This window comes from Lissotriton helveticus, chromosome 7, assembly GCF_964261635.1.
Source record: "Lissotriton helveticus chromosome 7, aLisHel1.1, whole genome shotgun sequence".
Classification (NCBI taxonomy): Eukaryota; Metazoa; Chordata; class Amphibia; order Caudata; family Salamandridae; genus Lissotriton; species Lissotriton helveticus.
The window spans coordinates 1,705,266,505-1,705,280,298 of record NC_136068.1 but is presented as its reverse complement, the minus strand read 5'-3'; the positions used below and the strand labels follow the sequence as shown (position 1 = coordinate 1,705,280,298).

Genomic DNA, 13,794 nt, shown 5'->3' with positions numbered 1-13,794 from the left:
CGGAAGCGGTGCAGTCGGGCAGGCATCTGCCAGGGCTGGTTGCTGTTGCCCGTTCGGCCCTGGGCAGGAGAGTGTTAGCCCATCCTGACAGTACAAATACACCCTGACCGGCCTGAGTATGTAACTGCTACTGTACTCGGAATAGATGCTAATAGTAATGTATATATTCTGTGTTCTTTTTCCAGCTGAATGGTTTGTTAATCAACCTGCCCTACAGTGCTGATAATGGCAAGCTCTCAATTTATAAGCAAGGATATCATTGCTACGTGCAAACCAGCTTCGGTCTACTCGTCACCTACGACTGGCAGTCCTACGTTTCAGTCAAAATCCCAAGCACATACGCGGGTGCCGTGTGCGGTCTCTGTGGTGACTTCGACGGAGACAAAAGCAAGGAGCTGACCACGAGGGACAACATCTTAACAACAGATGCAACAGTCTTTGGGAAGAGCTGGAAGGTCAGGGATGTCCCCGGCTGCTCCGAAGCTGACAAGGCAGACTGTTCTGATCTTCCATCGGTGGAGAAAGAGCAGAGAGAGAAGAAAAAAGAGTGCTATGTCCTGGTGGATCCTACTGGCCCATTCCGGGACTGCCAAGCTATCGTTGACCCACAGGGTGCTTTCCAAGACTGTGTGTATGACACGTGCTTCTACAAAGGGCGCCAGGACATCATATGCCAGGTCATCGCTAGCTATGCTGCTGCTTGCCAGGATGCTGGGATTAAAGTATACGATTGGCGTTCTGCCACTTTCTGCAGTGAGTATATTCACAATTTAAAGAAAGGTAGGGGTATATTATCAAGGGGTTTTATCTCCGCTTTTTTGGCTTTAAAAGCCAAGAAAGCGGAGATAAATTTATCTCCCTATTACCAAGCTGTCGCTAACACCAGTTAGCGACAGCTAATAGGAGATAGCGGCCATCATGGGCCCCACTTTGCATGTCAGTGATATTTATCACTAATGATATGCAAAGTGGGCGTGCCAAGATGTTAGCGACTGGAAACAGTCGCTAACATCGCTATCTCCTATTACCAACTTTTGGAGATATTTGCGCTAAGGGCGAATATCTCCAAAAGCTAACACCTGCCCTGAGCAGTTCTTAGCCATGTTATCCAATGGGAGGTGGATAACATGGCTAAGAGCATTTGCTCGATAATGCATGAATATCGCTGACTTTTCAGCGATATTCATGCATTGCGGGCGTTTTTTATCGCATTTGCGATAAACCTTGCTAATAGCAAGGTTTATCTGCGATAAAAATCGCCGAAGTGCGGCGATAATTTTTGTCTCTAAACAAGTTAGAGACAAAAATTATCGCTAGTTGTTGGTAATATACCCCGTAGTTCGGATATCCTGTCGAAGGTAGACACTGGGTTAGATTAAAATGCGGTTAATGAACTGGGTGAGAATGCACATAAAACACATTTCTGCAAACAAATTGCACCACAGAATACTCCAAATCACTTTTTGACCATCATTCATGATTTTGATGGAGGATTCACAGATTTTATATGTATCACTTACAGTCTACATTACTGAAATATATGCTGAGACATCTTAGAGTGTTTTCTTTATATCCAGCTCCTTAGGGACTGGCAGTAATCACAACTTCCTGTTCTGGAGAGTGCATGATTACAGCAACACTGTGAAGTAGGTGGGAAGGGTTGAATTAACAAAACGGCTTAGATTTTGATAAGCATTGGAGCAGCGAGAGTGGGTACACTGTCACTCTTGTTCTCTATTTAAGATATGAATATAATTCAAGTAGTGTAAAACACACAGAATATAATACAATTTGCACATAAAACATTTACTGGTAGACAAAGTAACGTCATAAAGTCATTACTCTAATCTTGAAATTGTTCTTACACATAGCTATTGCTAATGTTAACATTCTCGCACATTCCACTAAAAGAATAGGTGCATTAATATTATTCTAACATACAACAATTATTCATTTCCCAACCTAACTCACTCTAAAATCCCGTGCTTCTTGCACCCAGCAGACAAGGTCTATCTACATTAGACTATAGAGAGTAATTTGGGTTATCCAAAGTGTTACACTGAAGACATTTTGTGCCACTGGTATATTCAGGAAAAGGAGATGCTGTAGCCAGGGTCTTCAGGTATAGTTAAGCTAAGTAATGATCATTACTTTAGAATACCTGGTGCCTCATTTGTGGGGTTTTGATGTAGGACAGCACGTCAAAGTGAAAGAGCAGGAATGCACTGTATTTATCTAATATAGTGCTTTCCTGTCCTTCCCCCCCAGCGCTGGTGCAGTTTCAGCAGCCTAGCGCCAATGTAGGCACCCTTCCACAGGGCCAGACTGGGAACCAAAACCGGCCCTGGCAAAGTGCTTGGCTACCCCTCCCACCCCCTCAGGGTCAGCGGCGACGGGTGCCGCCGAGCTCTTTGCCAGGGTCAGTTTTCGGACGATTTTGTTACAGGCCTGATTTTGCAGCTATGCTGCAAAAAAGGACCTGTAACAAAATCGGAAACCGGGCCCCACCCGTGCTGGGCACCGGGGGATTGCCCAGTGCCCGCTACGACCAGTCCGGCCCTGCCCTTGCACCACAGTGCAAATGGTGCCTGTATTGTCAGCAGGATTAGTTTTGTGCATGAAAGGTCACCTTCCTACACAGAAACAATCCTACTTAGGAGGCGTTTTCCTCTTTCTATGTGTGATGCGGAATGTAGCACATATGGCAAGAGGAATAATCGAGGAGAAATCATGTTATTTCTACTCTATACTCCTCACCTTGGGAGGCGTAAGATTTTGGCCCTTCCCCAGGTTTGCAAGGTATTGTAAATCTGGGAAAGCTTCAAAATCCAAGGATGTTGCATGGGAACACCCACAGCAATGCCCTCCGAGTGCAGAGCAAGACAACACAGCGATTTGTGCTGCATTGCCTTACTCCATATCTATTAGGCCATTCAAAACCAAGCACAGTGGCTTTGCATGGCCCCATAGATAAGATTTCAAGGTTTGTACTACTTGAGCATCACAGAATGTGATGTCCGTCAGCCATAGGGCCTCATAAAGATGTCTTTAATAACTGGTCCATGTTTAAGGTTGCCTGAAGGATAGTGGTGATTACGGGAACAATATTTTTAGACAAAAGTTCCAGAGTCAAGGTTCTGAGGAGGTCAAATCACCAACCACCCAGTGCTTAATTTGATCCAGTGGTTGACAGTAGGGGACACCTGCACCTATTTCACCACATCACATATTTACCAAGTGCAGGAAAAGGAAAATAAACAAATGGGGAAGACCGAGGAAGCAAAAGACAGCTAACCTCTCACAAAGGGAGTTAGTAGAAACCTAAAGGAGTGAGATAAAGAAGCAGGGAGTGTCTGGAAGTGGATTATAGACTACCAGCCATGCTATTTGGTCCCCTTGAGTTTAATTGCACCAGCCGCTAGCTTCTGAGCAGACCCTTAGCCACCACCACTCTTTGTTTTCACAAATTAGGAACTGCTACCACCAAAGGTGGAACATTGAAAGATTCTATTTGGAAGGATAAAGGGTAAACCAGGAGGTCTTTTTGTTAGTAGTCATAAAACATGATTGGATTTGGGCAGCTCACATTGGAACTTAACCTGAATATTTGCTTCCATCTGCAGCCAGTGAAGGGCCCTTCTGATTGCGGTAAGAGTTGGCACTTTCTATACATTTGTGTGCAGTTAGTCCATGGTATGCTGCGTTTATAATCAGTCCTAGTTTATCCATCTCTAGATAGAGGATATTACATTAAAATATTCTGTTGAGCACCCTTTTCTGTATACAGAGACTGGAGAGAGGTGCAGCTGTCTATCAAGTCTGTGCGTACTTCCAGCCGCATTGCCTTAGGTTTACTGTTATTAAGCTTGAACCAGTTTTGGTTCATCTAGGGTTCCATATCATTGAAACTAGATTGAAAATTGAGGACCTTAATTGAATGTTTTTATCATCTTCATAAGAATAGTATATTATGTGATGCTTAGATATGTGATGTATCTGTAAGATCTTCATATAGATTCTGAAAATGCAGGGGGATGTACAAGAAAATATGTGTGTTAAGGACATAAGAGATCGAAACAAAGAAAATGAATGGGGGACTCTGTGTTTAATGAGATTGCTACAGAAAATTGCCGAACAGAAGCAATGGGGCTCCATATGGGTTTCCATCAATGGACCAGGGATAGCAAACTATTCTTTTCTATGTAACACAATTAGCACATAACATGTATTGTTTGTTGGCTTCTTTTTCTGGATCACCGAGACGTAACAATTTTTTTCAAAATATTTGGAAAAAGATGAACTTAAGCCATGTGTAAACTATCCACACTCTTATACGTCAGACTACAGACACAACCATAGAGAAATATCATAAAGAAAGAACATAGAGTGGACTCTGTTTCAAGAGCAAATCTTTGCTAATTGAATCTTTACTCTCTCTTAATTTCAGGCTCATCCTGTGGAGCTAATAGTCACTATGAAATATGTCCTAGTGGCTGCCCTACCACCTGCTACACCTTCACTCGCTCAGTGGAATGCAATGCAAACTGCAAGGAAGGCTGTGTATGTGACGAAGGTTTTGTACTCAGCGGTAGCCAGTGTGTTCCCATCTCCCAGTGTGGGTGTGAATACAACGGCATCTACTACAAGCCTGGAGACGTCTTCTACCCCAATGGCCTGTGTTCCAATCAGTGCACCTGTATGGGAGGCGGACTCATAGATTGCAAAGCATTTTCTTGCAAAGCCAATGAGGAGTGTAAGATAATCAATGGCATCCTGAAGTGTCAGCCCATTGGTTCGGCCCAGTGCTGGGCAGCAGGTGATCCTCATTATCGCACTTTCGATGGGCTGCCCTATGATTTTCAAGGTACCTGTACATACACACTGTCAAGAACCATCTCCCTTATAAATGCGCTGGTCCCCTTCAACATCAGTGTGGAGAATGAAAAGTATGGAAACGGGAAAGTGTCGGTGACTAAGATGGTAATGGTTGACGTCTATGGATACAACATTATGCTCCTGCAGAACAAGAAAGGAGTTGTCAGGGTAAGCCAAGGTCATGATCCGACAACGTGTCAGTTGTTGCAAAGTTCTAAACTTACCCTAACTCAGTCAGTCATTCATATCATTTAAACCTGTTGCTGACGTTTATTGTGATCTGCAAGTTCTGCATTAGGTCAAGTTGGATAAACTAAGTACCAATAAACTGGGTAATATTAACACATTTACCGTGCTTAAAACCTTAGTAAGTTCAGCATGCAGTGCTACATATAAGCAATTTGTTATACCTCATATTCCAATAGCCATGGGGTTGAAACATGCAACTGCCCCGCCCCTCCACAAGTTTGACCTCCTCAGGCTATTGACACTTGCACTTAAATATTGATCTTTTATACTGACCTGAAAAACTACTGGTGTTTTACCAATATAATGTGTATTCATTTATTTATTTTGCTCACAATGCACCCAAATGTTGACATAATCACCTGACACCACGTGTAGGGTAGGCTAGAACAGCAGGGTCTATGTGGAACAGACATTAAGGATTAATAATTGAGGAGGGGCTGGAATGAGCTTGGTATGAAATGTTTTGCTTGGAGAAGAACAAGGTATGTCTCCCAAATGGGAAAAGTGAGTGGTCCAGAAACACTCTGCTTGTGGATTGCACGTTTTGTTCAAAAAGTTCTTCCTGCAGCGTTTCTAATGGATATTGCATTGTGCCAGGCTCACAGGAGGGAATCTGAAATGCTTCATAGAGCAGTGCCATGAACAGGACTGTCTTAACAGCATTATAGACCCTCTTTGGCAAGCAGAGCCCTACCTGCACTACCATTCACAGAAATAAAAATGTTTAACGGAAAATGAGTGTTAAATTATTTTCTCCATGGGGCCCCTATGCCCGTGAGGCTCCTGAGCAACTGCCCAGCATACTCATGTGTTAAGACGGCACTGACCATGAACTTTCTCACAATTTTGCTTTGCCCTTGAAGTTTTTCATTGTGAGTTCGAAAGAATCAACTAGGCTGGTTCGGTAACATTATGGTGTGCAGGAAGAGGTCAATGTTCAGAGGTGCACATTACTTTGCATGTAATTATTTGTTGTTTACTGAACTGGTTTTCCTTAGAGTTTCCTTAGACTTAAACAGAGATTTAGGCCTTAGTTCTGCATTTCCTGGAGTTTGCCGAATTCTTTATTTGGAATATCATTGTGCACTCCATTACCATAGTCTAGTTTTGAGAGTACAAGCCTTGGGTGGTTTTGACTGTATTGTTTAGTTGAATACCACGAGCAGCCTTTTCGGTCTCATCAACTGGATCTGCTAGATCAACTAGATCGTTCAACCAAGACTATAGCTTGTAATCATGTCACACACAAACAGACTGTGTACACTCTTCTCAGGAGTGGAGGCTTAGCGCATGTCTTGTGGCCATTCGAACAGGAGTATAACAATGTCATGGTTTCCTGTGGTCATGACTTTAGTTTTAGAACCCTTTTAGTTCAAAGGTTTCTTTAGGCAGTATAACATCTGGCCATTATCAATCTTAGAACAAAAATTCAGTTTTTTTTTACTTCAGATGTAAACTTAGCTGTAATCAGTGTACATTTGAAAATGCAACTGAAAGTGGAAAATGACTCCTCTAAGTGCCTGCATGTAAATATAGAGTAGAGACAGATCTCAGGGATCAATATATCTAACAATGTTTGACTCAGAGGAAGGCAGAGATAGTAATCCTGGTCCACATTCCCTGTCTTTGAATTATGATGGGATTAACAATGCTGTACAATACCAAGATATACCAGAGGCGAATTAGAGCTGATCAATAATAGGAAGTTCCCTCTGATGCATTCCAATGTGGTTTTTGTGTCCTAGTGTCTCTTGAAAATCAGATCCCCACTCAAGGATGTAGTATGCTTCCATAAACTTGCAGAATTGTTGTATTAAGTTTGCCTCCAATATCTTACTAAGCAGTGCACATTGTAAATGACAAAGTTTGTCCATGGGTCTATAGAATAAGCTGTAGGTTTTTAGTTGGAACTCAACTATGTTTGACTGGTGAGTTGAACAGACCAATGTTGTCAGGCACAACTGATCAGACAATATGTAATAGAGGATGCTAATGCTAAATATTTTGAAGCCTTCAGTTCTGGAGGTATTAGCAGATGTGTTGTTGATTCAGAAGTGTGAAGCAGCTAGAGGGTTTTGGTATGTTACTCATCTATGGACTGTTGGATTTTAAAAGATTTTCCTTTAAAGAATTTAAAGAGATTTTCGTGGAATTCTATAATTACTGCAACTGTATTTTTTCATGGATGTAGAGTGTGAGTTTTCATGATAGCTGACCAATTATACTCAGAAGTAAAAACAATAAAAATAAATACAACCCTTCAATGATGGGGATGTAATCAGTGACCATAGTAAGCAACTGCGGAAGAACAAATTAATGTAGTTGTCCTGATACTGTTACCTAGAGTGAGTGACTGAAGCAAGGTAGTCATATGGGCCTGGAGGTACTTCCACTTTGTGGCAGCTTTGCACTGAAACAAAGACCCAAACATGGCACAACATGTTGATTTGGGATTTACTTTCCAACATAAATCATGATTTGCATAGGAAAATTGCCATAAAGTATGCCTTACTTTGCGCTACTTCGTGTAAAGTTGGTTTACTGTGGGTAGAACATGGGTGTTCCCTGCAACCACCCATAGAATTAGACACAAACCCATATCTACTAACAATTCAAAACAGGGTTTAGTGTCAAAAGAATTATGCCTCCTTGAGCCAAGCGTAACAGTGGAGCAATTTTGTAAGTCTTCAAATTTCTCCAAATTTATATATGTGCTGCACTGTACAGTGCACATACAAGGTGGGAAAAGTACAAAAGAATAGTTGTCGTAAATTGAGGGTCTCCTTCCAATACAAAACCTATTCTTCGAAGAACGCACACACCCATACACTAAGATGCAAGTTTGTATGCATTGGCACATGTCAGTCTAAAGTGCTCCAGCGCTGGGGAAGGAAAAAATAAGAATGATTTGCACAGATGAATCCCCTGATGAAGGGCTAGGCCCGAAATGCATTGGGCACAAAATCAAAGAATATAGTGAAAATCACTGATGAAAGTATGTGCCTTAAATGAAAGAAGATGATTAGAAAACTGCCAACTGTTATATGTATTGTGTATCTCTTTACAATGTAAAAATAAACCTAATAAAACTATTTAAAAAAAAAATGAACCCTTGGAAAATATTTACAAATGGTTTAAAGTTTATTGGAAACAATAAAACAAAGAGTGTAATTGGGGACACTCTCCCCTGCTGGGAGCTGCGCAAATAATACTTATTCACTCCATTCCCCAAACTCAGGGGGACAACCAATTAGCACCAACCTTTATTTCTACCTTTGAGTACACAGAACAACCTGGAGTGTGAAGGTCCTTCCTCCATTCGAAGGAAAAAATAAGCCATATCTTTAGTTGCTGTGCTGCGTACTGCCAAAACCTAGTGAATCTGACCCTTCTAGTCTGAAGTTTCTCCCTTCTCTGAAGATGGTAAAAAGTGTGTCTTAAATTCAGATTTGCTTTAGCATTGCTTAGAATTGAACTGAAGGCACTGTTCGTACAGAATGTGTTAGACCAATATAGGACAGTATGAAGAACGATGATGAAATGTAGTTGTAGCATGCTGCACGGACTAAATATGTCCTGCTAGTGGGAGACCACACATTGCACAGGGTACATTACATTTATACTAGTCCTGCTTCCAAGCACTGCCACTGGCTTGCAGATATGGTAAAAGAACCAGAGAGACATGATGTAAATTACCCCCGTATCACATAATGTGAGAATTGGGGAAACCTGGTCTAGGACCCAATCAATCAATCAATCATATAATTTGTAAAGCGCACTACTCACCTGTGAGGGTCTCAAGGCGCTGGGGTGGGGGATGCTGCTACTGCTCAAAAAGCCAGGTCTTGAGGAGTTTTCTGAAGGTCAGCAGGTCTTGGGTCTGCCGTAGGTGGATGGGGAGGGTGTTCCAGGTCTTGGCGGTGAGGTGGGAGAAAGATCTGCCACCTGAGGTCGCTCTTTGGAAGTGGGGGACTGTAGCAAGGGTGAGGTCGGCGGAGCGGAGCTGGTGGGTGGGGGTGTAGAAGCTGAGTCGTCTGTTGAGGTACGTTGGTCCGGTGTTGTGGAGTGGCTTGAGTGCGTGGGTGAGGATCTTGAAGGTTATCCTCTTGTTGACCAGGAGCCAGTGCTGGTCTCTCAGGTGGGGTGTGATGTGGCTGCTGCGAGGAATGTTGAGGATCAAGCGTGCAGAGGCGTTCTGGATGTGTTGGAGCCGTCTCAGGAGTTTGGTTGAGGCTCCTGCGTAGAGGCGTTTCCATAGTCCAACCTGCTGCTGACAAGGGCCTGGGTGAAGTGGGGATCCACTTGTAGATCCTACAGAGCATGCGGAGGGTGTTGAAGCAGGAGGAGGAGACGGTGTTGACCTGTTTAGTCATGGAGAGGGTGGAGTCGAGGATGACCCCTAGGTTGCGTGCGTGGTCAGTGGGTGTTGGAGAGGTTCCCAGTGCGGTCGGACACCAGGAGTCATCCCAGGCCAAAGGGTTGGATCCGAGGATGAAGACCTCCATCTTGTCCGAGTTCAGCTTCAGTCGGCTGTTCCTCATCCATTCAGCAACGGCCTTCAATCCTTCGTGAAGGTTGGTTTTGGCGGTGTGGGGGTCCTTGGTGTGGGAGAGTATCAGCTGGGTGTCATCGGCATAGGAGAGGATGTTGAGGTCGTGCCGACGGGCGACGTGGGCGAGCGGTGCCATGTAGATGTTAAACAGGGTTGGGCTGAGGGATGAGCCCTGGGGTACGCCGCAGATGATCTCGGTGGCTTCGGAGCGGATGGGGGGAAGGCGGACGCTCTGTCGGAGAGGAAGGAAGTGGTCCAGTCCAAGGCCTTCTCTTGGATCCCAGCATTGTGGAGGCGTGTTCGTAGTGTGTTGTGACAGAACGTGTCGAAGGCGGCTGACAGATCCAGGAGGATGAGGGCCACCGTTTCTCCTTTGTCCAGCAGGGACTTGATGTCATCGGTGGCGGCGATGAGGGCAGTATCGGTGCTGTGGTTGCTGCGGAACCCGGACTGGGAAGGGTCCAGTATGTTGTTCTCCTCGAGGTAGCGGGTCAGTTGTTCGTTGGCCGTCTTCTCGATGACCTTTGCCGGGAACGGGAGCAGGGAGATGGGCCGGAAGTTCTTGAGGTCCTTGGGGTCCGCCTTGGGTTTCTTGAGTAAGGCGTTGATCTCGGCGTGCTTCCAGCTCTCCGGGAAGGTTGCTGTCTTGAAGGAGGTGTTGATGACTTTCCGGAGATGGGATGCGATGGATGTGCTGGCTTTGTTGAAGATGTGGTGTGGGCATGGATCTGACGGAGATTCGGAGTGGATGGTATTCATGATCTTGATGGTGTCATCGTCGTTGATGTTGGTCCAGCAGTAGAGCAGGCGGTTGGTGCGGATGGTGGTCGTGGGGGCGGAGGTCTCAGTGGTTGTCTGGGCGGTCATGGCGTTGAAACTGTCGTGGATATCTCTGATCTTGTGGTGGAAGAAGGTGGCCAGCGAGTCGCACAGGTCTTGCGAGGGTGGGACGTCGTTGGTGTTGGAGCTGCGGTTGGGGAGTTCCTTCACGATGTTGAAGAGCTCTTTGCTGTTGTGCGCGTTGTTGTTTATTTATTTATTTTGAAAGTTTTATATAGCGCGAACAAGATCTTTGCAGATATCAGAGCGCTTTACAGACGAAAGGAAACAGCGTGTGAGTAAATAACACTTGGGGTGGGGAAGGTACATGTGGGAACATAGTCAGCCAGATACATCACTAATGAAACAGGTACAAATAATTGATAGCGTAAACACTCAGGCAGGTCAATAATACGAGTCATACAAAAATGCATAAAAGATCAGTATAACTGAATGGTCTTGGCGGTCTTAGAAGGAGGCCCTTTTGGCAGATCTGATGAGGTGATGGTGTCTGCGGGTGGCATTCTTGTGGGCGGCGTGGCTGTCCGGGGTTCGTTCACGGAGCCAGATCTTCTCCAGCTGTCGGCAGGTTTGCATGGAGGCCCGGAGGTCTTCAGTGAACCAGCTGGCTTTCTTGTTGGTATGATTGTTGGAGGGTTTCTTGTTCGGGGCAAGGGTGTTGGCGCAGTTGTTGATCCACTGTCTGAGGTTGTGGGCGGCGGTGTCGGGCTCGGTATGGTCGGCGGGTGGGCTCTGGGCGAGGGTGGTGGTTAGCTGGTCTTCGGTGACTTTGCTCCAGCAGCGGTGAGGCATCTGTTGGGTGTGGTGGTGCGTTTTGGGTTTCTTGGAGGTGAAGTGGATGCAGCGGTGGTCGGTCCAGTGGAGTTCGGTGGTATGGTTGAAGGAGACGAGGGGGCTAGCGGAGAAGATGGGGTCAAGCGTGTGACCGGCAGAGGGGGTGGCTGTTGTGACGCATTGTCTGAGTCTGAGGTTGGCTAGGTTGTCGATCAGGGTGGTGGAGTTGGTGTTGTCATTGTTCTCGAGTTGGAAGTTCAGGTCCCCGAGGAGGATGTAGTCCATGGAGGCGAGGGCGTGTGTGTGACAAAGTCGGTGATGGAGTCGCTGAACTGTGGTCGGGGTCTGGGCGGTCAGTAGAGGAGGGTTCCTCTGAGGGTGGTATTGCGGTCGGTGTGGATCTGGAAGTGCAGGTGTTCGGCGGTGCTGAGGGTGTCATCGGTGTTGGTCGAGACTCTGAGAGTGTTCCTATGGATGATGGTGATTCCTCCTCCCTCTCTGTTGGTGCGGTCCTTGCGGATGATCTTGTAGCCTTCCGGGACGGCTATGGCTATGTCGGGTGCCGAGGTGGGGTTCAGTCAGGTCTCCATCAGGAAGGCGACGTCTGGGGAGGTTGAGTCGAGTAGGTCCCAGAGTTCAACGGCATGTTTAAGGGCGGAGCGGGTGTTGAGAAGGATGCATCTGAGGTGGTTGGGTTCTTTCCTGGTCAGCAGCATGGTGGGGCGGATGCTTGTGAAGCTGCAGTTCTGGCAGGTGAAAGCTCCGTGGGTGTGCTTGGGGGCGTCCAGGAAGCAGGTGTGTGATCGTCCGGTGTTGAGTGCGTGGAGGGTTCTGGCATCGTAGCAGTGTTGGGCGTTGTGGCGTTCCTGGTGTCCAGGTGTCCTGGTGCTGGGCTCGGTCCAGGCATGGACGGGCAAAGATGGGCTTGCCTTAGGTGCGCCAGAGGTGGCTAGCGGCGCGCCCGCTGAACTGCGGCCATGTTCAGCGGGCTTCTATATGAGGGGATGTGGGAGGGAGGAGCAGCTGGAAGGTGGGAGCGGGGCGGCGAATGGGATTGCAGGTGGGCGGGTCGCAGGGACGCAGAGGTGGGAAAAACGGGCGGGCCACAGGAAAACTGGGCACAGGAAGGAAAAACAAGTTTAGGCAAGAAAACAAGTACAGGCATAGAGGAATAAAAACAAGTCTGGGCAAGAAAGCAAGTTAGGCACAGAGGAATAAAAACAAGTCTGGGCAAGAAAGCAAGTACAGGCACAGGGGATAAAAACAAGTTTGGGTAAGAAAGCAAGTAAGGCACAGGGGAAAAATACAAGATTAGGCAAAAACAATGCAGGCAGAGCCGTGTAGCAGCGTGGGGAACGACCTCCCTGCGAGCAGGGTAATAGGTCATAGGTCGCACCCAGGTGTACTGGTTTTAAAATCAGCAATGTAGCCCTTGACTAGTTTTCCTTCCTAGATTTGTGGAAGCTTTTCTTGCTCGCTACAGTGTAGATAAGGATTATACTGTAATTATGGTCAAAAGGCAGTCACAGTTTTATTGGAAACAAATAGGAAACTGGTCACACTTGCATAAGGTTCCTGTCAGTTGCAACCCAGAGACCTGAGATGGAAGTCACTGAGACTTTACTCAGCTTCTAGAAAGTCACCAGCAGTCAATTGAATCATAACGTTCATGAGCTTCTTATTTCACCTACTTTCAAAGTTCTTGCCATGATATTTGCGCTCAGATTTACTTAGATTTTGCAATTTGTGTTTCATCACTTTTGTGGCACAGACCCAGTGTAAAATCCATTTTGGTACTATCGAAGCTTTGTAAAGTCCATTTGCGTGATTTGGAATGGTTTAGTAAGCACATAGTAACGCAATGCAGCACATTACTGTGTGTCAGGTAGGTGTTACATGATTAGAGCATGGGAGTGCGTCCCATGCACCAACACCTGTACTTTGTTAGAACCCCAAAGATTTGTAAAGCTGGGTTTACATCAAAATGGTGCACCTACCTGAAACATCTTCACTTTCTCCTCATTACTTCCTCTTTCTATGTGTGCTGTATTCTGCAGCACTCATAGAAAGAGGAATATGCCTACTACGGATTGATTTTGTACAGGATAGCGTCCTTTCTTACACAAAAACAATCCTGTCCTTAATGCAGGCATTCTTGCCCCAGGGTGCATTTGCACTACAAAGTGGATAGCGTACCAACACTGAGAAAAAGCGGTATTGCACTATATCTTAATATAACTGATACATTTCTGTTCTCCATCTTCCACAAAACACAGCACAGCAAGTTGCCTTGCAAAATTGCTTGAAAGAAAAGTCAATCTGGCCCCTGATTTCTAGAGCTACAAAACATTCATATGTGCAAGTGCTTGTGTGTACCCTTTCAGCCATTCCACTGCTGATAATTTCTTGCTTAAACACTGCTATAGAAATCAACACGAAACAGCATCTCTTGAACACATTTTATAATGGCCTAGCTATGTACACTGGGGTATCACTGAACCTTA

At 45.6% G+C, this 13,794-nt stretch overlaps 1 protein-coding gene across 1 annotated transcript in view; it reads left to right on the top strand.

Annotated features, from left to right (window-relative positions):
- LOC144769651 (IgGFc-binding protein-like) overlaps window positions 1-13,794 on the top strand; it is a 1,105,637-nt gene that overhangs the window by 808,015 nt on the left and 283,828 nt on the right. Inside the window, exons 15-16 of the mRNA XM_078653826.1 lie at window positions 186-753; window positions 4,448-5,043. Coding sequence (XP_078509952.1) covers window positions 186-753; window positions 4,448-5,043 — 1,164 coding nt within the window. The remainder of the gene's footprint in view (window positions 1-185; window positions 754-4,447; window positions 5,044-13,794) is intronic.